Source organism: Hypanus sabinus, chromosome 4 (genome assembly GCF_030144855.1).
Source record: "Hypanus sabinus isolate sHypSab1 chromosome 4, sHypSab1.hap1, whole genome shotgun sequence".
NCBI lineage: Eukaryota > Metazoa > Chordata > Chondrichthyes > Myliobatiformes > Dasyatidae > Hypanus > Hypanus sabinus.
Genome location: NC_082709.1, coordinates 102,815,203 through 102,836,514, shown reverse-complemented (window position 1 = coordinate 102,836,514; position 21,312 = coordinate 102,815,203). Strand labels below are relative to the sequence as shown.

Genomic DNA, 21,312 nt, shown 5'->3' with positions numbered 1-21,312 from the left:
AAAGCCTGCATGGTTTCCTGAAAGGAAAATCCTGCCTGACTAACCTACTGCAATTTTTTGAGGAAATTACAAGCAGGGTAGACAAAGGAAATGCAGTAGGCGTGCTGTACTTGGATTTTCAGAAGGCCTTTGACAAGGTGCTGCACATGAGGCTGCTAAACAAGATAAAGAGCCCGTGGAATTACAGGGATGTTACTAGCATGGATGGAGCATTGGCTGATTGGCCAAAAACAGAGTGGGAATAAAGGGATCCTGTTCTGACCGGCTGCCGGTTACCAGTGGAGTTCCACAGGGGTCAGTGTGGGACCGCTGCTTTTTACGATGTATGTCAATGATTTGGACCATGGGATTAATGGATTTGTGGCTAAATTTGCCAATGATACAAAGATAGGTGGAGGAGTGGGTAGTGTTGAGGAAACAGAGAGCCTGCAGGGAGATTCAAATAATTTAGGGGAATGGGCAAAGAAGTGGCAAATGAAATACAATGTTGGAAAGTGTATGGTCATGCACTTTGGAGGAAGAAATAAATGGGCAGACTATTGTTCAGACGGGGAGAGAATTCAAAATGCTGAGATGCAAAGGGACTTGGGAGTCCTTGTGCAGGATACCCAAAAGGTTAATCTCCAGGTTGAGTCGGTGGTGAAGAAGGTGAATGCAATGTTGGCATTCATTTCTAGAGGTAAAGAATATAAGAGCAGGGATGTGATATTGAAGCTCTATAAGGCACTTGTGAGACCACACTTGGAGTATTGTGTGCAGTTTTGGGCTCCTTATTTTAGAAAGGATATACTGACATTGGAGAGGGTTCACAGAAGATTCACGAGAGTGATTCCAGGAGTGAAAGGATTACCATATGAGGAATACACACAAAATGCTGGTGGAACACAGCAGACCAGGCAGCATCTATAGGGAGCAGTGTTGTCAATGTTTCGGGTCGAAACCTTTTGTGTCCTGACGAAGGGTCTCAGTCCGAAACATTGACAGTGCTTCTTCCTATAGATGCTGCCTGGCCTGCTGAGTTCCACCAGCATTTTGTGTGTGTTGCTTCAATTTCCAGCATCTGCAGATTTCCTTGTGTTTACCGTATGAGGAAAGTGGACTCATACTGGAATCTTGGACTGTATTCCCTGGAATTCAGGAGAATGAGGGGGAATCTCATAGAAACATTCCAAATGTTAAAAGGCCTGAACAGATTAGATATGGAAAGTTATTTCCCATGGTAGGGGAGTCCAGGACAAGAGGGCACGACTTCAGGATTGAAGGACGACCAGTTAGAACAGAGATGCGAAGAAATTACTTTAGTCAGAGGGAGGTAAATCCGTGGAATTTGTTGGCACGAGCAGCTGTGGAGGCCAAGTCACTGGGTGCATTTAAGGCAGAGATAGATGGGTTCTTGATTAGCCAGGACATCAAAGGGTATGGGGAGAAGGTAGAGGAGTGAGGATGACTGGAAGAATTGGATCAGCCGTGAGTGAGTGGCAGAACAGACTTGATGGGCCAAATGGTCCACTTCTGCTCCTATATCTTATGGTCTGTGTGACTGTCACGAGAAAATCTGCAAATCCAAAGCAACACACAAAATGCTGAAGCAACTCAGCAGGTCAGGCAGCATCTCTGGAAAATAATAAGTCATCAATGTTTCAGGCCGAGACCCTTCATTAGGACTGGAAGGAAAGAGGAGGTATTGGAATAAGAAGGCAGGGGAAGGGGAGGAAATAGGATAAAGTGGCAGGTGATGGGTGTAACTGGGGGAGAGGAGGAGGTGTGAAGTAAAGAGCTGGGAAGTTGACTGGTGAAAGAGATACAGGGCTGGCGAAGGGGGAATCTGATAGGAGAGGACAGGATCCATAGAAGAAAGAAAGGGGAGGAGCACCAGAGGGAGGTGATGGGCAGGTAAGGAGATAAAGTGAGAGAGGGAAATGGGAATGGGGAAGGAGAGGTGGGGGAGCAATTATCAGAATTTTGAGAAACTTATGTTCATGTCATTAGGTTGGAAACCAACCAGACGTAATATAAGGTGTTGCTCCTCTAACCTGAGTGTGGCCTCATCACAACCGCATTCCCCTTCCTGTTTCCCTCTCTCACCTCCCTCTGGCGCTCCTCCCCCTTCCCTTTTGATGCACCATCAATAACTCTCGGAGATGTGAGGCGAGATAGGCTTTTATTAGCTGTAAGAGAGCAGTCAGCAGCAAGAGACCACCACACAACATCCTGGAGACTGAGGGAGGAGCTGTGCCTCCAATCGCCTTTATACAGGGATCTGTGGGAGGAGCCACAGGAGCAGTCAGCACGGGGGCATGTCCAGACAGGTATATGTAGTTCACCACACCTTTCTTCCATGGCCTTCTCTCCTGTCCTGTCAGATTCCCTTTTCTCCAGCCCTTTATCTTTTTCATCAGTCAACTTCCCAGCCCTTTACTTCACCCCTCCTTCTCTCCCAGTTTTACCTATCTCCTACCATCTTGTACTTCTGCATCTCTTCCTCCACCTTCTTAATCTGACTTCTCCTCTTTCTTTCCTGTCCTAACGAAGGTCTCAGTCCGAAATATCAACTGTTTACATTGTTTGCATTGTGTGTGTGTGTATAGTATCTGTATACATACACATTTTAAGTATCAATGCGTTTAAGTGTACATGTGTTTGCATGTCTGTATGTGTGTTTCTGTGCAGGAGCGTGCATCTACATGCACAAGTACAATCCCCCACCACACAGAACATTGCCCCTTTTCGCTGCTGCCGTAAGGGAGAAGGTGCAGGAGCCTCAGGAATAGTTATTACCCCTCAACTATCAGGCTCCTGAACCAGAGAAGATAACTTCACTTAATTTCGCTTGCCTCACCACTGAACTGTTTCCACAACCTATTGAGTCACTTTCAAGGACTCTTCATCTCATGTTCTTGATATTTTTATTATTATTACTATTATTATTATTATTATTATTACTTTTTTGTTTTCTTTTTGCATTTGCACAGCTTGTTGTCTTTTGCACACTGCTTCTCCGCCCCGTTAGTACAGTCTTTCATTGATTCTATTTTGGTTACTGGATTTATTGAGTATGCCTACAAGAAAATGAATCTAATGATTGTCTATGGCAACATATATGTACTTTGATAATAAGGTTACTTTGAACTTTGAGACCAACCTCAGGAGAGCTGTGTTGCATTCGGCCGGGGAGGAAATGCCAGAGGTGGTGTGGGAGAGAGCAGTTGTGATGGAATCTGTACTGGTTTGCTGCTCTCCAGTGTGTGCTCATGTCTGCCCTCTGGTGTTTGCTCAGTGGTGCTGTCCAGTGTTCTCTTGGTGGAAGAGAGACAATTTGGACCAGGACAAGTTACCATCAATCTACAGTCATGCCACTCAGGGACTTGAGCTATATTATTTTTTTCTTCGGGATTGTGTGTTTTTCCTGCAATTGTAACTATATATGCTATGTACTGTGTGTTGTGTGACTGTTGGAAATGTACTTTGCACCTTGGTCCCAGAGGAACACTGCTTCATTTGGCTATATTCATGCATGCTTGAATGATAATTAAACTTGAAATTCAGGATACATGTAGCACATGTGTGCATGTATGTTTTTGTATGTATTTGTATAGTTTGTGTGTACGTGTGTGCACGAAGTGTCTCTGTGCCACTGTCCTCTACTTTGTCCTGGGATTTGAATTTTCTGTGGACATAGCTTTGCTTTGTTCTGTCTCCAGGTTTTATGGCCCCAGAACTCCTTGGAGGAGAGGAGTATGATTACTCAGTGGACTACTTCACACTGGGAGTCACCCTATATGAGATGATAGCAGCCAAGGGCCCATTCCGATACCGGGGCGAACATGTAAGGAGACACTCTTAACTTACTCTTTCATAAGTCTGTGTGTTCACTGTTAATCAGATGTACAGTCAGCAGGACACAGGGGCTCAGGTTTGAGATCACAGGACCCAGTTCCAGCTCTAATCGGCTTGGTCATGCACAGAGGCGGAGCGTCCTTAATCCTCAATGACTTTCCAAACTTTCTGCAGATGCCCTGAATATATATGCCAAGGCATTATTATATACCACAATCAAGAACTTGTACGTAATAGGGCTTCTTCAGATTTCTGCATTTAACAATTGGATATTGTCACATTAACAATAATAATTATTATTATAATAAGTGCTTTATTGACCCTGAGAGGAAATGATTTCATTACAGCAGCAACAATTAAAAACACTCTGAGCAATAATAATAATAAATAAATAATACAATATTAACTAATAATAAAGTACAGAATACTGTGCAATAATAATGTACAAAATAATAAAGCAGAGACTATTGTACAATGATATGTATTCTCCTGTTGCACAGAGATGAACTGTTGTATTTGCGTATTACATTCGATAGGGAAGATTTTCTTTAATGATCCTTATGACAGTGAAGCTGAATGATTCTGTTTGAAAGGGTGTTCCGCTGCTTATTCAGTAGGTCATGGAGAGGTGAGCCAAATTGTCCATAATAGATACCAGTTTGTTTAGTGACTTTCTCTAACTCAGAAAAGTTCGGATGTAGCCAAGGAGGATCCAGTCTTTTTGATGAGTTTATTTAGATTTTTTGCATCACCAGGACCGATGAAGCCACAAAGAAGACTGACTCGCTACAACAGACTGGTAAAAGGTCTGGAACAGAAACGGAGACAGGACAGTCTCTTGTGGCGCTCCAGTGCCATTCACCACCTTCTCAGACAGAGAACTGCCCAGCAGCACAAACTGGGGTCTATCTGTCAGGTAGTCTGTAGTCCAGGAGGTAGTGGATTTATCTGCGCCCATCCTTTGCAGCTTCTCGCTCAGAAGAAGTGGCTGGATTGTATTGAAGTCACTATAGAAATGAAGATCTGTGATTCTCACAATGCCACCAGCATCGTCCCGGTGGGAGTGAGCTCTCTACAACAGGTAGATAATAGCATCAGCCACGCCCACATGAGGTGGGTAGGCAAACTGTAGAGGGGCCAATGAAGATCTCACTTGTGGTCCAAGGTAAGTCTGGAGCAGCCTCTCCAGCACCTTCATCACATGAGATGTGAGGACAATTGGCCTGTAGTCAGATGGAGTTCCCTTCATGGGTACAGGAACCAAGTCTTCCATAGCACTGGTATCTTCTCCTGACTCAGACTCAGATTGTAAAGGTGCTGCAAAATGCCAGACAGCTAACTCACACAGGCTTTCAGTACCCTGGGGATGATACCATCCGGTCCAGCAGCCTGGCCTTGATGTGGTCTCTCCAGCTGTCTCTCACCCTGACCTGGGGTGGTCATCCCCATGGAGGCAGGAGACTCCAACGCTGGGGTGTTGGGACAGAAGCACTCACCAGAGGGGAGGGAGAAGGCTTCGGGAGCCGGGAGGATGTGTGCTTTGGACAAGTGGGGGAGGGGACAGCAGGAGGTCCTGTGCTGAACCCGTTCAGAAACAGGTTCAATTCATTGGGCCTATCCAGTCAGTCCTCAATCTTCCTTTCTTTTACCGTGAAGCCAGTGATCTGCCCCATGCCTGACCACACGTCCTTATGCTATTCTACTGGAGTTTGTATTCCAGCTTTCTGTGGGATTCTTTGAACTCCCTCAGCCCTACCCTCTTCACTCTGTACTCTCCTCACTATTTGTCTGTCTCCAGACCAGCAGGCTTTCTATTTCATATTCCAAATTTCTTCCAGGTCACTGGTGATCCAGGGCTTGTTGTTAGGGAGGCAGTGTACAGTCCTGGCTGGTACGATGGTGTTCTCACAGAATCTGATCTCATCTGTGATACAATCAACCTTTTTGTTAATGTCTTCCCTGTGTGGCTCACATAACACATCCCAGCCCATCCTCTCAAAGCATTCCTGCAGTGCCTCATTAACATCCTGAGTCCAGCTCCTTACAATCTTTTTTTGCATGAGGAGCAGACACACAGGGTATGATCTACATCCACAGGGTAAGTACTCATCTTTTCCAGATATTCTGGAGAAACTGGATAACTAATCCAATAGTGTACTCTGTAATAGTGATCATTTATTGGGTGAGGTTAGACAAACATTCTTGAACCACTGCTAGTTGAACTGGCTGTAGTTTAGAGGAGTGAACTGTGCTGCCCCCTATTGTTTGCCAGGCAGAGGACAAACTGTATTGTGTTCGACTGCAGATTACTGCAACATTCAGGGTCTTGGACAATATATTTTTTGTATGACTGTATTTATTGCTATCTTATATGCATTACATGTGCCTTGTGTTGTATGTGACTGTTGGTACTAAGTTTTGGAGGAACATTGTCTTGTTTGACTGTATTCATGGGTATTCAAGAATGGTTGACTGACTATTAAACTTGATGGGTGTGAGGAGAAGACAGAATGAGCTGGGTGGACTAAACGGCTTTGGTTTATGATGGGAGCAGGAACAGAGAACTGAGAACTACTAGTGGTAAGTCTTTGAAGATATTAGTGATGATATGAAGGAAGTTGAGCTGGAGTGTCACATCGCACTGGATACTGTGTACAGTTCTGGGCAGTACGTCACTGCCCAGGGGCTCAGACATGACTCAGCCATGAGTGTCTTCAGTTTTGAGGAGGGTCTGGGGGGTGGTGGGGAGGAAGGGGTTACTCCCCTTAAAGCAGATTTTAATATGCCAAGAACAGTGAATGTTTTTGAGGGAGTTAACAAGGAGTGGCAGAAAGGGTGCAGGTGGTTCAGCCAGTGTCACACAGCGCCATTGACCCAGGGTCCATGCTCACTGCACTCTCTCCCTCTGACCGTGCATTCCCCAGCATGCTTCAGCTTCCTAACATGAAGGCTGGTAGGTCAACTGGCCACTGTAATTGCCTGTAGTGTGTGGGTGAGTGGTGGAAACTGGGAGGGGGGAGGTTGATGGGTGGGTGGGGAAAATTGGAATAAAATTGAAACGGTGTTGATGGTTAGCATGGGTTCAATGGCTGAAGGGTCTGTTTCTCTGAGGTGCGAATCACTGACTCTAAACATTGTAACCAGGGTTTCTTCCTTGGAGGAAGAAGCCCTCTATAATATTGCTTTGAAAAGGGCCAGGTATTCAGTATGGGCTGAATACCCCGTCCCACCCCACTCCACCTCCATCTGGGATTCCTCTTCAGACACTCAACTCTGACTGTTTGCCCACTGCTGCCACCAGGTTGAGAACAAAGAGTTGAAGCGACGGATTCTCAACGACCCCGTCAGCTACTCCGAGAAGTTCAGCGAATCCAGCAAGATGTTCTGTGAGGCTTTGCTGGAAAAAGATCCCGAGAAACGTATTGGGTTCAGGAATGACTGCTGTGATGAATTAAAGGCTCATGCCTTTTTCAAGGATATTAACTGGAGAAAGCTTGAAGCTGGTAAAGTATAAAAATAGACTTTTTAAAAATCCAAGTTGTCTGAATTATATTTTTGAAAGAACCTAGATTATTAAAAAGAAATTGCTTGTGTGATGTGGATGTTACTGCCATTTATTGTTCTCCCTTATTGCCTCTGGATAAACTCTGGGCACTGAGTATAGACATACGGCTGTTATGTTACGGTTGTACAAGAGGTGGTTGAGGCTGTGTTTGGAATATTGTGTGCAACACACACAAAATGCTGGTGGAACACAGCAGGCCAGGCAGCATCAAGAAGCACTGTCGATGTTTTGTGATGAAGGGTCTCGGCCCGAAACGTCGACAGTGCTTCTCCCTATAGATGCTGCCTGGCCTGCTGTGTTCCACCAGCATTTTGTGTGTGTTGCTTCAATTTCCAGCATCTGCAGATTTCCTCGTGTTTGGAATATTGTGTCTACTTTAGGCCTCCCTGTTATAAGAAAGATGCTGTTAAACTGGAAAAAGTGCAGGAGTTACAAGGATTTTGTCAAGACTCAAAGGATTGAGCTATGTTGAGAAGTTGAGAGTTAATATTTTTATTGCAGTGTAGGAGAATGAATAATTCTCTTACCGAGGTATTTAAAATTCTGAGATGCATGGGAACGGTGCTTCTGCAGTCTTGTTGCTGAAGTGGGGGAATCAAGAACCAGAGGGCATAGGTTTAAGGTGAGGGGAGAGAATTAGTATGAGCGTGAGGGGCAATTTTTTCATCCAGAGAGTGGTCTGTATGTGAAGTGAACAACCAGAAGGAGTTGAACCAAGTACAGTAACAATATTTAAAGGAAAGAAAGGGAAATGGGCCAAACATGTTCTAACTTGGAATGGAATCTTGGTCGGCAGTTGGGCCAAATGGCCTGTTCCTATGCCTTTAGAGCACAGACCTTCACATTTGAGCCTGGAGCCACATACATGCTTGTTAAGGTTAAGGCTTGCAGAGCTTTTGACCATTTGAGGGGTTCATTGTTGCAGCCGAAACTTGCTTCTCTTTTCTGATATTGCTGAATTAGTGGAAGCATTAGCTTCATTGTAGAGGGATACATATTGATGTCTCGGAATCAATGGACCGCTCTCAGTGTCTCATAAAGTGCAAGTCAAGTTTATTATCATGTGCACAAGAATGGGAGTACACAAGTACAAAGACAAAGGTGTTTGTCGCAGCTAGGGACAGACAACACGTGGAACAGAGAATCGGCTACAAGTTTATTATGTTGCTTCTTTAATTGTTCTTTGGAATATGCTTTGTGATGATTTTCTTTTGAATGCTTTTTTGTAATAGTTGCTCTATGCAGGGAGTGTTTTTGCTAATGGTTTCCTGCAGTGTCAGTCTGGAATGTCAGGAGGATCTCTGTCCAATCCAAAATGAGAGCAGGAATTGCTGGCTGCACCATCAGGTTCACTGCATCTTTCTCCCATTGAGTAAAGGGTACGAGCACCAGACTCCAGGTCACTGTTTGGCTATTCACCTGTGTGGCAAAATGCATGTGTGTTTCTGGGCAATGAGTGACTGCGGGCTTCAGTCATGTGTGTATGTCTGCTTGTACGTTCAGTACGTGCTCGTGGGCATGCTTGGGTGTGTGTGTGTTGTGTGGTGGTCACTTCATTAGGTAAAGGAGTGGAATTCGCTGTGCTCTTCTGCTGCTGTAGTCCATCCACTTCAAGGTTCAGCATGTTATGCATTCAGAAATGCTCTTCCACACGCTACTGTTGTAACATGTTGTTATTTGAGTTACTGTTGTCTTCATGTCAGATTGAACCAGTCTGACCACTCTTACTACCAAGGCATTTTCACCCACAGAACTGCTACTCACTGGATGCTTTTTTTTTTGTTTTCACACCCATCTCTGTAGCCTCAAGAGACTGTTGTACTAGAAAACCCCAGCAGATCAGCAGTTTCTGAGTAACTCAAACCACCCTGTCTGGCACCAACCATTCCATGGTCAAAGTCACTGAGATCACACGTCCCCATTCTGATGCATGGTCTGAACAACAACTGAACCTCTTGACCACGTCTGCATGCTTTTTTAGATTGAGTTGCTGCCACGTGATTGGCTGATGAGATACTTGTATTAACATACAGGTGCACAGGTGTACCTACTAATGCCAGAAAGTTCTACCATTGTATCAGAAGTTATAGCTCAGGAGAACAGACACCTCCTGGTGCCAATATTCTTAATATCATTAGAAGATCTTTATAAATTAGTTATTTTCAATAAGAACATTAGAAACAGGAGCAGGACCCACCTGGCCTGCTTCCTCTATCATTAAAATCACAGCTGATCTCCTACCTTGAAAGTATTTTCCAGGAAGATCCCATATCATATTCCATACATGTGCAGAGATCTAATAATGTCTCTTTTGAATGAACACAATGACTGGTTGCAGTGGTTGCGTCTCTGGCACTGAGACTGGACCCTCAGCTCAGAAGGGAAGGAGAGAAAAGAGGAGAGCAGTAGGGATGGGGATCCGATAGTTAGGGGGACAGATATGAGGTTCTGTGGAAGAGATCAAGAACCCCAGATAGTCTGTTGCCTCCCTGGTGCCAATATCTCAGATCGAGTTCTCAGTATTCTCAAGAGGGAGGGTGAGCAGCCAGATGTCGTGGTCCATGTAGAGACCAATGACGTGGGGAGGAAGAGTGAGGAGGTTCTGAAAGGTGAGTTTAGGGAGTTAGGCACCAAGTTAAAGGACAGGACCTCCAGGATAGCAATCTCAGAATTGCTACCAGTGCCACGTGCAGGTGGGTTTAGAAATAGTAAGATAGTGCAGATCAACACATGGCTGAAGATATGGTGCAGGAGGGAGGGTTTCAGATTTATAGATAATTGGGCAGTTTTCCAGGGAAGGTGGGATCTGTTCCAGCAGGACGGTTTACATCTGAACTGGAGGGGTCAAATATTCTTGTAGGTAGGTTTGCTAGAGAGGCTCCAGTGGATTTAAACTAGATACAAGGGGGGAGGGGAACCAGAGTGTAGGAACAGATGTATGGGAGAAGGAAGAAAAAGAAGATAGTAAAGTTGTTTGCACAACTTGAAACAAGTAGGGAAGTTATGGAAACTATGACGATTAAAGAGGAGGAAGTGCTGTCGCTTTTAAGGAATATAAAAGTGGATAAATCTCTGGGTCCTGACAGGATTCCCTAGGACCTTGAGGGAAGTTAGTGTAGAAATAGCAGGGGCTCTGACAGAAATATTTCAAATGTCATTAGAAACGGGAATGGTGCCGGAGGATTGGCGTATTGCTAATGTTGTTCCATTGTTTAAAAAAGTGTTCTAAGAGTAAACCTACCAATTATAGGCCTGTAAGTTTGAGAGATGGTATATATAATTATCTGGATAGACAGGGTCTGATTAGAAACAATCAACGTGGATTTGTGAGTGGAAGGTCATGTTTGACAAATCTTATTGAATTTTTTGAAGAGGTTACTAGGAAAGTTGACGAGGGTAAAGCAGTGGATGTTGTCTATATGGACTTCAGTAAGGCTTTTGACGAGGTTCCACACGGAAGGTTAGTTAGGAAGGTTCAATTGTTAGGTATTAATATAAAATGGATTCAACAGTGGCTGGATGGGAGATGCCAGAGAGTAGTGGTGGATAACTGTTTGTCAAGTTGGAGGCCGGTGACTAGTGGTGTGCGTCAGGGATCTGTACTGGGTCCAATGTTGTTTGTCATATACATTAATGATCTGGATGATGGGGTGGTAAGTTGGATTAGTAAGTATGCAGATGATATTAAGACAGGTGGCATTGTGGATAATGAAGTAGGTTTTCAAAGCTTGCAGAGAGATTTAGGCCAGTTAGAAGAGTGGGCTGAAAGATGGCAGATGGAGTTTAATGCTGATAAGTGTGAGGTGCTACATTTTGGTGGGAATAATCAACATAAATAGTGTAGCATGGGAAAAGGCCCTTCAATCTCCTCATGTTGTGCCAATCTCACTAATCCCATCTGCTGCACATATAACCATATAACCATATAACAATTACAGCATGGAAACAGGCCATCTCGGCCCTTCTAGTCTGTGCCGAACGCTTACTCTCACCTAGTCCCACCGACCTGCACTCAGCCCATGACCCTCCATTCCTTTCCTGTCCATATACCTATCCATTTTTTTTAAATAACAAAATCGAACCTGCCTCTACCACTTCCACTGGAAGCTCGTTCCACACAGTTACCACTCTCTGAGTAAAGAAGTTCCCCCTCGTGTTACCCCTAAACTTTTGCCCCCTAACTCTCTACTCATGTCCTCTTGTTTGAATCTCCCCTATTCTCAATGGAAAAAGCCTATCCACGTCAACTCTATCTATCCCCCTCATAATTTTAAATACCTCTATCAAATCCCCCCTCAACCTTCTACGCTCCAAAGAATTAAGACCTAACTTGTTCAACCTTTCTCTGTAACTTAGGTGCTGAAACCCAGGTAACATTCTAGTAAATCTCCTCTGTACTCTCTCTATCTTGTTGACATCTTTCCTATAATTCAGTGACCAGAACTGTACACAATACTCCAGATTTGGCCTCACCAATGCCTTGTACAATTTTAACATTACATCCCAACTCCTATACTCAATGCCCTGATTTATAAAGGCCAGCATACCAAAAGCTTTCTTCACCACCCTATCCACATGAGATTCCACCTTCAGGGAACTATGCACCATTGTTCCTAGATCACTCTGTTCTACTGCATTTTTCAATGCCCTACCATTTACCATGTACCATGTATGTCCTATAATCAAAAATTGGATCGAGGGGTTTCCAGTGACGTCAACGTTGAGAATGGCAGCTCAAGTCTCTAGCTCCTCCAGAAAAATGTGTATTAAGCCCCATTAACCTGTCAAATATAGTATTTTTCAAAAAATAATTGAACTGAAAAGAGGGGCAAGAATGGGGAAAAAGAACGGAAATAAAAAAAGTGACACTGCAGAGCCTGTGTCCGAGAGGAGTGCAGTGAGCAGCTCTCCGACCCGACCACGTGCTAGCGAGGCGGACGCCAGGCCTCGTTCAGGTGAAGCGGCAAATATGTTCGAAATTCTGAAAGAAATAATGGAGGTCCAGAAAGATATAAAGCAGCAGCTCCGTGATATTAAGGCAGAGCGTTAATCAAAAAAATAGCAGTGGCAAAGACTCGCATTGAGAAGGTGGAAGATCGCGTTCAAAACGTGGAACAGATACTGAACAAGATGATAAAAATCATACATCACCAAGAAGGTAAACTGCTTGATCTGGAGGGAAGATCAAGGTGCAAAAATATCAGAATCTACAACGTTCCCGAAGGAGCGGAGGGCTCGTCTATGACGGAGTTTGTCGGAAAGTTACCGCGGGACGCGCTGGATCTTCCCCAGGCTATGAAGCTGGAAATCGAAAGAGCCCACCGTGCGTTAGTCCCAAAACCTACCCAGGATAGAAAGCCACGCTCAATAATAATTAAATTCCTTTGGTACAGCACCAAGGCGGAGATTCTATGAAGGGCCTGGGGTAAGAAGAGTGTTTTTAGAGGATACATTAATATATCTCGACCAAGATTACCCCCCCCCCCCGGTGCAAAATAAGATTAGATTTCAAACTCCGTAGCCTGCTAAACTTCGAGAGTTTTCTGACAACGGGACACATTTGTACCAGACAGTGGAAGAGGCGACTACAGACATGAAGGCCAGAGGGTTGTCTGTCAGCGTGATCAAAATGAAAGAAAGCCTGGCTGAGGAATTGTCCTGCTCGGCTTGGGAAATAGTGCAAGAATCGAGAAGGCAGGAGACGGGAGGAAGCCAAGAGAAACATATCAGGAAGAGACCAGGAGTTTCCCAAAGACAGTCGTCACCCCTTTCAGAAGAGCCATAAGGTTTGGCTCACTTTAAAAATGCTGAGAAGCTAAACAGAAGCAAAAGTAGACAGTGATATACCTATCTCAAGAAATACTTATTATAATGTGGATTTTATATTACTTAGTTGTTATTCTTTATTCGCTCACTTACTCCTTTTCCCCACCAAAATGAGAATATATATATATGTATATGTGTGCATATATGTGTGTGTGTATATATGTGTATGCATGTATATATATTTGTGTATCTGTGTGTATATATATATAGAGGAGTACACAGGGAAATCTTTTCTGTGTAATGGATTTGTTCACTGACTTTTATGAATACTGCAATGGGGGCCCTCAACTCACAAGTAGGAGGGGTTATCCCCCACAGCTAGACATTTCCTCTAGCTCAACGTAGGGTCATCTACTAGAGATCTCAGCCTTGTAATCACACGTTTGTTGCCATTTTTGTTATTATTTGAGTTTCTTGGTTCTTATTTGTTCAGGGAGTAGATCGATTAAGTTTTATTCTAATTTCAATGATATATTGACAGATAAATACAGATGCCTAAGGACAAGGTAAAATTCATTTCTTTTAATGTAAATGGGCTATTAAATCCAATCAAACGTAAGAGATTTTTATCCAAAATGAAAAAAGAACAAGCCCATGTAGTATATTTACAGGAAATTCATTTCAGTGATAATGAGCATAAAAAACTAAAGAGAATGGGCTTCACTAATCTGTTTTTCTCCTCATATAAATCAGGACATAGGAGAGGGGTTGCTATTCTTATCTCAAGTAAGCTAAATTTTGAAAAAAATATTCGAAATGGGAGATAAAGAAGGCAGATATGTTCTGGTAAGGGGGAATATAGACGGTAATTCAGTTACTCTATTGAATCTATACGCACCCCGGGGAAGTGATACTGGTTTTTTTCAGAAAATTACTGATATTATGGTAACGGAAACAGAAGGTCTCCTGATATGTGGGGGAGACTTAAATTTACAATTACAACCAAACTTAGACTCTTCCAATAGAAAAACCTATGAAACAAAATCTTTACGTAAGAAAGTTAATACACTTTTTGAGGATGTTGGTTTAATATATATATGGAGGGACCTTTTCCCTGACAGAAGGGATTACACTGATTATTCTGCTCCACATTCTGTATATACAAGAATAGACTATTTCATAACATTTGGAAAAGACAAAGACAAAATAAACACCTGTGGAATTGGGACAATAGATGTAAGTGACCATGCATCTATATATTTATCTGTTGATTTTGACCTACAACCAAAGAATACTATTTGGAAATAAATTCAAGTCTACTCAATGATCCGTACTTTAAGGAACAAATTAAAAAAGAAATTGGTCTCTACTTAGAATTTAATGATAATGGAGGGCTTTCACCTCCCATTTTATGGGATACTCTGAAGGCAGTCTTAAGAGGGAAAATTATAGCGATATCTTCATATAAGAAAAAAATAAGGAATAAACCATTAGAGGAATTACAACATAGACTGAAGGAACTAGAGAAAAAACACAAATTGAATTTGGCACAGGATACATTAGGGGAAATTAAAAGAATTAGGAATGAATAAATAATTTGGTTATGCAAGAAATCAGGAAAAACTTGATGTTTCTGAAACAGAGACATTATGAAAGTGGATCGAAATCTATGAAAATACTGGCATGGAAACCGAAAAAGAAGATAGCAGAAAACACAATTCATAGAATTAGGGACCCAAGAATGAAAATTATAAAAAGTAAGCTAAGTGAAATTCAAGAAGCTTTTGAAGTGTTTTACAAAACACTATATTCCAAAGTTCCAGCATAACCCAAATTGACACCTTCTTGAATTCTCTAGTTACCCGCTTTAAGCAAAGAACAAAATAGAAGGATGACTGCTGACATAACTGAAGTTGAATTAAAAGCTGCAATTAGTAGGCTTAAATTAAGCAAGTCACCAGGATCAGATGGGTATACAGTAGAGTGGTACAAAGAATTTAAAAATGAGTTAATTCCTGTTTTACTCCCCACACTGAACTGGGCTCTAAAAAGGCACAAAGGCCACCCAGTTGGAAGGAAGCGATAATCTCAGCTATACCCAAAAGAGGGCAAGGATAAAATGGAATGCGGGTCATTTAGACCAATATCCATTCTTAATGTAGATTATAGGTTATTTACCTCCATCATGGCCAAACGATTAGAGGAGTTTCTACCCATGCTGATACGTAATGATCAGACAGGTTTTATACGACAACGCCAGACTCAAGACAATATAGGAAGGAAACTTCACATTATGGATCATATACAAAAAAATAAAATCGAAGCAATAGTGAAAAGTGTAGACGCTGAAAAAGCATTTGATTCGGTTGATTGGAATTTTCTTTACAGAGTTTTACATAGATTTGGTTTCCAAGACACAATTATTAAAACTATACAGACACTATATGACAACCCTACTGCTAGGATTAAAATCAATGGATATTTATCAAATTGTCTTACCCTAGAAAGGGGCACGAGACAGGGTTGTGCATGATCACCACTACACCTCGCACTATATCTGGAACCATTAGCTCAATACATCAGACAAAATGAAGATATCAGGGGAATTACTATTAAAGGGACAGAGCATAAATTGGCTTGCTATGCGGATGACATTTTGATCTATCTAGGGCAACCAACATACTCTTTACCTAATTTAATGCAATCCTTTGAACAATATGGTCAATTACCAGGATACAAGATCAACATAGGTAAAACTCAATTTCTTTCATATTACTATAGTCCACCAAGAGAAATTGAAAGTCAATGCCCCTGGACATGGCACACAGAGACTTTAAAATATTTGGGCATCATTATGCCAAAAGATTTGGCAAAATTATCAGAATGTAATTATCAGCCTTTATATAAAAAAAATTAAGGAAGATGTGGCAAGATGGAGCCTGATTCCTTTTCTCAGTCTCAGTTCAAGAATCGAGTCTATTAAAATGAATATACTGCCTAAACTGTTATATCTCTTTCAGACCCTGCCAATAAGAGATGAATCAAAATCAATTCAATGAATGGAACAAGATGCTATCAAGGTTTATTTGCAGGGCTAGAAGGCCTAGAATTTGTCTCAAAACTTTGCAATTAGGCAAAGAAAAAGGAGGGAGGGGGCCAACCTTCTCTTCGAGATTATTATTTTGCAGCACAGATGAGAGCTGTGATATGTTGGTGCAACAGGAATGTACTGCCTCGGAAGACAGTGGAGGCCAATTCTCTGGATGCTTTCAAGAAGGAGCTAGATAGATATCTGATGGATAGGGGAATCAAGGGATACGGGGACAAGGCAGGGACTGGGTATTGATAGTGAATGATCAGCCATGATCTCAGAATGGCGGTGCAGACTCGAGGGGCCGAATGGTCTACTTCTGCACCTATTGTCTATTGTCTATTAACCCATCATATGATGCTCAATGGAAAAACATTGAGGAGCGGGTACTTCCCATCCCCATACAAGCAATTTTGGCTGAGAACAACCGGCAAAGGTACATATATACTATTGATAACCCATGGGTGAAATTGACTCTTAAAATATGGAAAACCACTATAAAAGAATATAATCTAGAGGGAGATATTGCAATTCTTAAATGGTGTGCATATGACTCTGATTTTACACCAAATAAATTGGATGCTAGATTTAAGGACTGGACAGCTAAAGGAACAACAGTTCTTTGAGAAACACTTATTAGAAAAACAAGCTTTTTAATCGGTATTTATAGATGTGACAATATGTTAATAAGATGCTTAAAAATGTAACCAAGGCAAATACATGCTTGATAGAGCTCTTTAGAAAAGCATATAATTCAGATAATGGTAGTAGAATCATTTTAAGCATGTATAAGGGGTTGTCAAATCTTAAAACACATTCGACTTCATACATTAAAACAAAATGGGAGAAGGAAGGAGGGATAATTATATCTGAGGAAGAATGGACAATATGGAGATATCAATGGAAGTGTACCAATTCACAGAAATGGAGGGAGTTTGGATGGAAAAACTTGATAAGATATTTTATTACACCCTCTCAGAAATCCCATTACGATAGTAACCTCCCTGTTTGCTGGAGAAATTGTGGAAATCAAAATGCAAATCATTATCATATTTTTTGGGACTGCCCTGTTATCAAAAACTATTGGAGGGGGATACACAATGCCCTACAAGACATCTTTAAATGTGAAATACCCTTAGAGAATAAGACCATATATTTTGGATATATACCTCAAGAATGGTTGAAAAGAGATAAATATTTAATGAATATACTGTTGGTGGCTGGTAAAAAGACTCTTACTAGGAAATGGTTATCACAGGAGAGCCCAACTTTAAATACATGGGTGGAAATTACAATGGACATTTACAAAATGGAGATAACAGCATCTGTTAATCATAAGCTAGAACAATTTGATTCATACTGGGAAAAATGGTTTAACTGCATAACACCTCATAGGCCTGATTTTATTCTCACAAATCAATGAATCTGTTGTTAAAAAAAAAATCACTCCCTACTTGTACATAGTTCTTTCCTTTTGCTTGTTTTTTTCTTTCCACTCTTTTCTATAAGTGTATACCTCAGATAAATACTTTGTGGAGATTTGTGATATATATGTACAAAATCTGAAATACATCCTATGGAAATGTTTGTTTGATGATAAACTTCAATAAAAAAAATCACAAAAAACGAGAATTGGATCAAAAAATTGGCAGAACATTCAGTGATCTCCTGTACCTAATAAAGTGGCCATGAGTCTCTTTCTCACAACAAAAAGACAGTATTTTTCTAAAATGACAAGGGTGTTTCTATGTTCCTCTCCAGGTATACTCCCACCTCCTTTCATTCCTGACTCCAGAACAGTGTATGCAAAGGATATCCAAGATGTGGGTACTTTCTCTACAGTGAAGGGAGTCACCCTCGAAGATTCAGACAAGGAGTTTTTTGATGAGTTTGCAACAGGAAACATCTCCATTCCATGGCAAGAGGAGATGATTGAGACTGGTATCTTTGTAGAGCTTAACGTTTGGGGTCCCAATGGAGGCTTGCCGAATGACCTAAGGAGAGAATCAATTCTGGAGATGCCTCCCTCTAGGTCGGGGGTGTGCACTGTCGCTTGAAGAAGCAAATTCCTAGAGTCGGGTGGCTGAGAAATCTACATCAATTCAGACGAGATCCTTTGAAAATTCAGATGTATGGTTTAAGGAAACATCATGTATCTGCCCTACTGTAGCATCGTAGTGAAGTTGTTTGCTTGTCACACTATAAAACTATCAACTCCCAGTTCTGGTCCAAGAGAACTGGAGAATGCTTGGTCTAGCCACTTCGGAGGCTCTGTTCACTGCCAGTTCCAGCCGATATCCACTTTCTCACTCAAATCCCCACTCTTCTACCAGCTTTTTCATGACCTTGTCCCCTCCATCCTTCCAAATCGGTGACCGAGCAGACACGAGGTGGACTGTTTTGTCTGGTGACCAGCTTGAGCCCTGGGCATATCCCTTGACCCTGTTCCTTTCCAACCTCATGTCCTTGGTGTCTGCTCTAGCTCCTGCCCCATCCCCACCCTATGAAGTTATGGATTGGTCTGATTGAAGTATTTCAGATAGTGAAAGGGCTTAATCTGAAGGAAAATGAGAGGAATTGTTAGTCATAGACTGTCTGGAAGAAGGTACCAGAATGACAGGTTAGTTCCAGAGGCACTTCACATAAAGTTAAATAATAACCTGGTATTGCTCTAAACAGCTTCACTACAACGGCCAAGATTTGTTGGTGTTGGTCTCTCTTGTCACACACCTTCAAGGCAGAGGAAAAGGTATAAAAGAGAGTGTGTGTGCGTGTGCGTGTGCATGTGAGAGAGAGAGAGAGAGAGAGAAAGACATAGAAAATGTGAAGAATAGCATGTATGAGAAATTGTGTCAGAGTGAACACATGGTATCAGTCATACAGCACGCAAGTTGGCCCTTGATGCAAGTCTGCACCATCAACCACTATTTCCATAAATCCTACTTTAATCCCCCATTTTATTCTTGCCATAGACAATAGACAGTTGGTGCAGGAGTAGGTCATTCGGCCTTTATAGCCAGCACCGCCATTCACTGAGATCATGGCTGATCATACACAATCAGTACCCCGTTCCTGCCCTCTCCCCATATCCCTTGACCCCGCTATCCATAAGAACAAAAATGGAGCAACCAGAAGCACATTTAACATGAACTGCAATGTCCTCTAAAAACAAGTCCAGTCCACAGTCTGCGCCAGTCAAACCCAAGACTCCTGCTCCTTCCTCTGCGTCAGCGAGCGAGGGAGAGAGATCCGTCAAATGCAGGCAGATGGCACTGAACAGCTACTCACCTTCCGCTGTCGTCTTCATTGATCTCAATCTTGCTCAACACTTCCATCAGCGAGAATTGGAGCCAATCACGGGCTTGCTGTCTGTCATTAGGCTGCACACTCTGTTCCCACCCTCGCTCCTAACCGTACCGACTTTCCCCAGAGACAGCAAAAGCATCAAATCGCTAAAACTTTATTAAAATGTAAATTACATGCTCCAATTGCACACATATTAGGAGCAGACGTATTTTTAAAGAAGAAAGAGGAGTAGTAGTTTTGTGATGTGTCCGCGGCGTTCGCCATTAGTTGCTGGCACCATCTTGTTGATCATTCCCACTGGACATACCCAAAATATATTCAGTTAACGCTTTACTCTGAAAGTATAGACACCTTTGTAACATTGGAAATGTGGCAGTGAACTTTAGTACAATAAACTGCCACAAAAGGAAACATGGTTATAACCCGAGCATCTGTTTCCAGTGAATGTAAAGCAGATACATATTGGCAAATTGTTGTGTATTTAATATCTCAGTAATATTGTAAATATATTGTTTGATTAAGCATTTTGTTGTTTCAATAATTCCTTATGGTTAAATGTGTGAAATACATGAATTGCATACGTCATGACGCTACCACATCATACATGCGCGTCTTGCTTAAAGTAAAAATGAAATTAGACTCACATTTCAGACTCCTGACTTTTCCTTTCAATTAGTTTGATGTTTTGGAGTTACAAAATATAAGAACGGGAATGAGCAAGTTTTAAGTGAACCTGAGACAATTACCTACCTGTTGAGGGACAGCAAGACATTTGAGTAAAAAAACAGCACAGTGAGAAACAGTAAAATAAAAAATCAGCGCAGCATATCATTTCTTCGGGAACAGACACAGTCGAGTAAAAAAAAAAGGCAAAAATGCAAGAATTCACAGGTTTATAAACAGTGAGCACTGGGTTATAATAATCATAAAAATAAGACAGAAGTGGCTGACTACATTGGAAAGACCGATGTGCTTGATTACACTTCAGATAACTGGATATATTATAATTGAACAATAGCCAATGTTTTGTACCAGTTTTGCTAAGTGCATTAGGTTTAAACAAATACAGTTTGCTTTGAAGTTTAACTGCTCCAGTCAAACCAGCCAAAATGAGCTTTGCTAATATTGTGAAAGTAATGCAGGAACATTTAGAACTGAAACCATTGTTGATTGCAGAACGCTGTATGCTTCATAAGCGGAATCAAAAGGAAGGGAGACTCATTTCAGAGTAAGCAGCTGAATTGAAGAGATTATCTGAGTTAATTCTCCGTAACTTCCGCCACCTCCAACGGGATCCCACTACCAAGCACATCTTCCCCCCCCCCCTTTCTGCTTTCCGCAGGGATCGCTCCCTACACGACTCCCTTGTCCACTCGTCACCCCCATCCCTTCCCACCGATCTCCCTCCTGGCACTTATCCTTGCAAGCGGAACAAGTGCTATACCTGCCCTTACACTTCCTGCCTCACCACCATTCAGGGCCCCAGACAGTCCTTCCAGGTGAGGCGACACTTTACCTGTGAGTCGGCTGGTGTGGTGTACTGTGTCTGGTGCTCCCGGTGTGGCCTTTTATATATTGGTGAGACCTGACACAGACTGAGAGACCGTTTCGCTGAACACCTACGCTTGATCCGCCAGAGAAAGCAGGATCTCCCAGTGGCCACACATTTTAATTCCATGTCCCATTCCCATTCTGATATCTCTATCCAAGGCATTGTCTATTGTCAAAAATGAAGTCACACTCAGGT

The 21,312-nt window shown here is 42.2% G+C and overlaps 1 protein-coding gene across 1 annotated transcript in view; it reads left to right on the top strand.

Annotated features, from left to right (window-relative positions):
- The window catches only part of grk1a (G protein-coupled receptor kinase 1 a), a 52,997-nt gene extending 34,681 nt beyond the window's left edge, over positions 1-18,316 (top strand). Inside the window, exons 5-7 of the mRNA XM_059967774.1 lie at positions 3,702-3,826; positions 7,139-7,340; positions 18,021-18,316. Coding sequence (XP_059823757.1) covers positions 3,702-3,826; positions 7,139-7,340; positions 18,021-18,316 — 623 coding nt within the window. The remainder of the gene's footprint in view (positions 1-3,701; positions 3,827-7,138; positions 7,341-18,020) is intronic.
- The last annotated feature ends 2,996 nt before the right edge of the window (positions 18,317-21,312 follow it).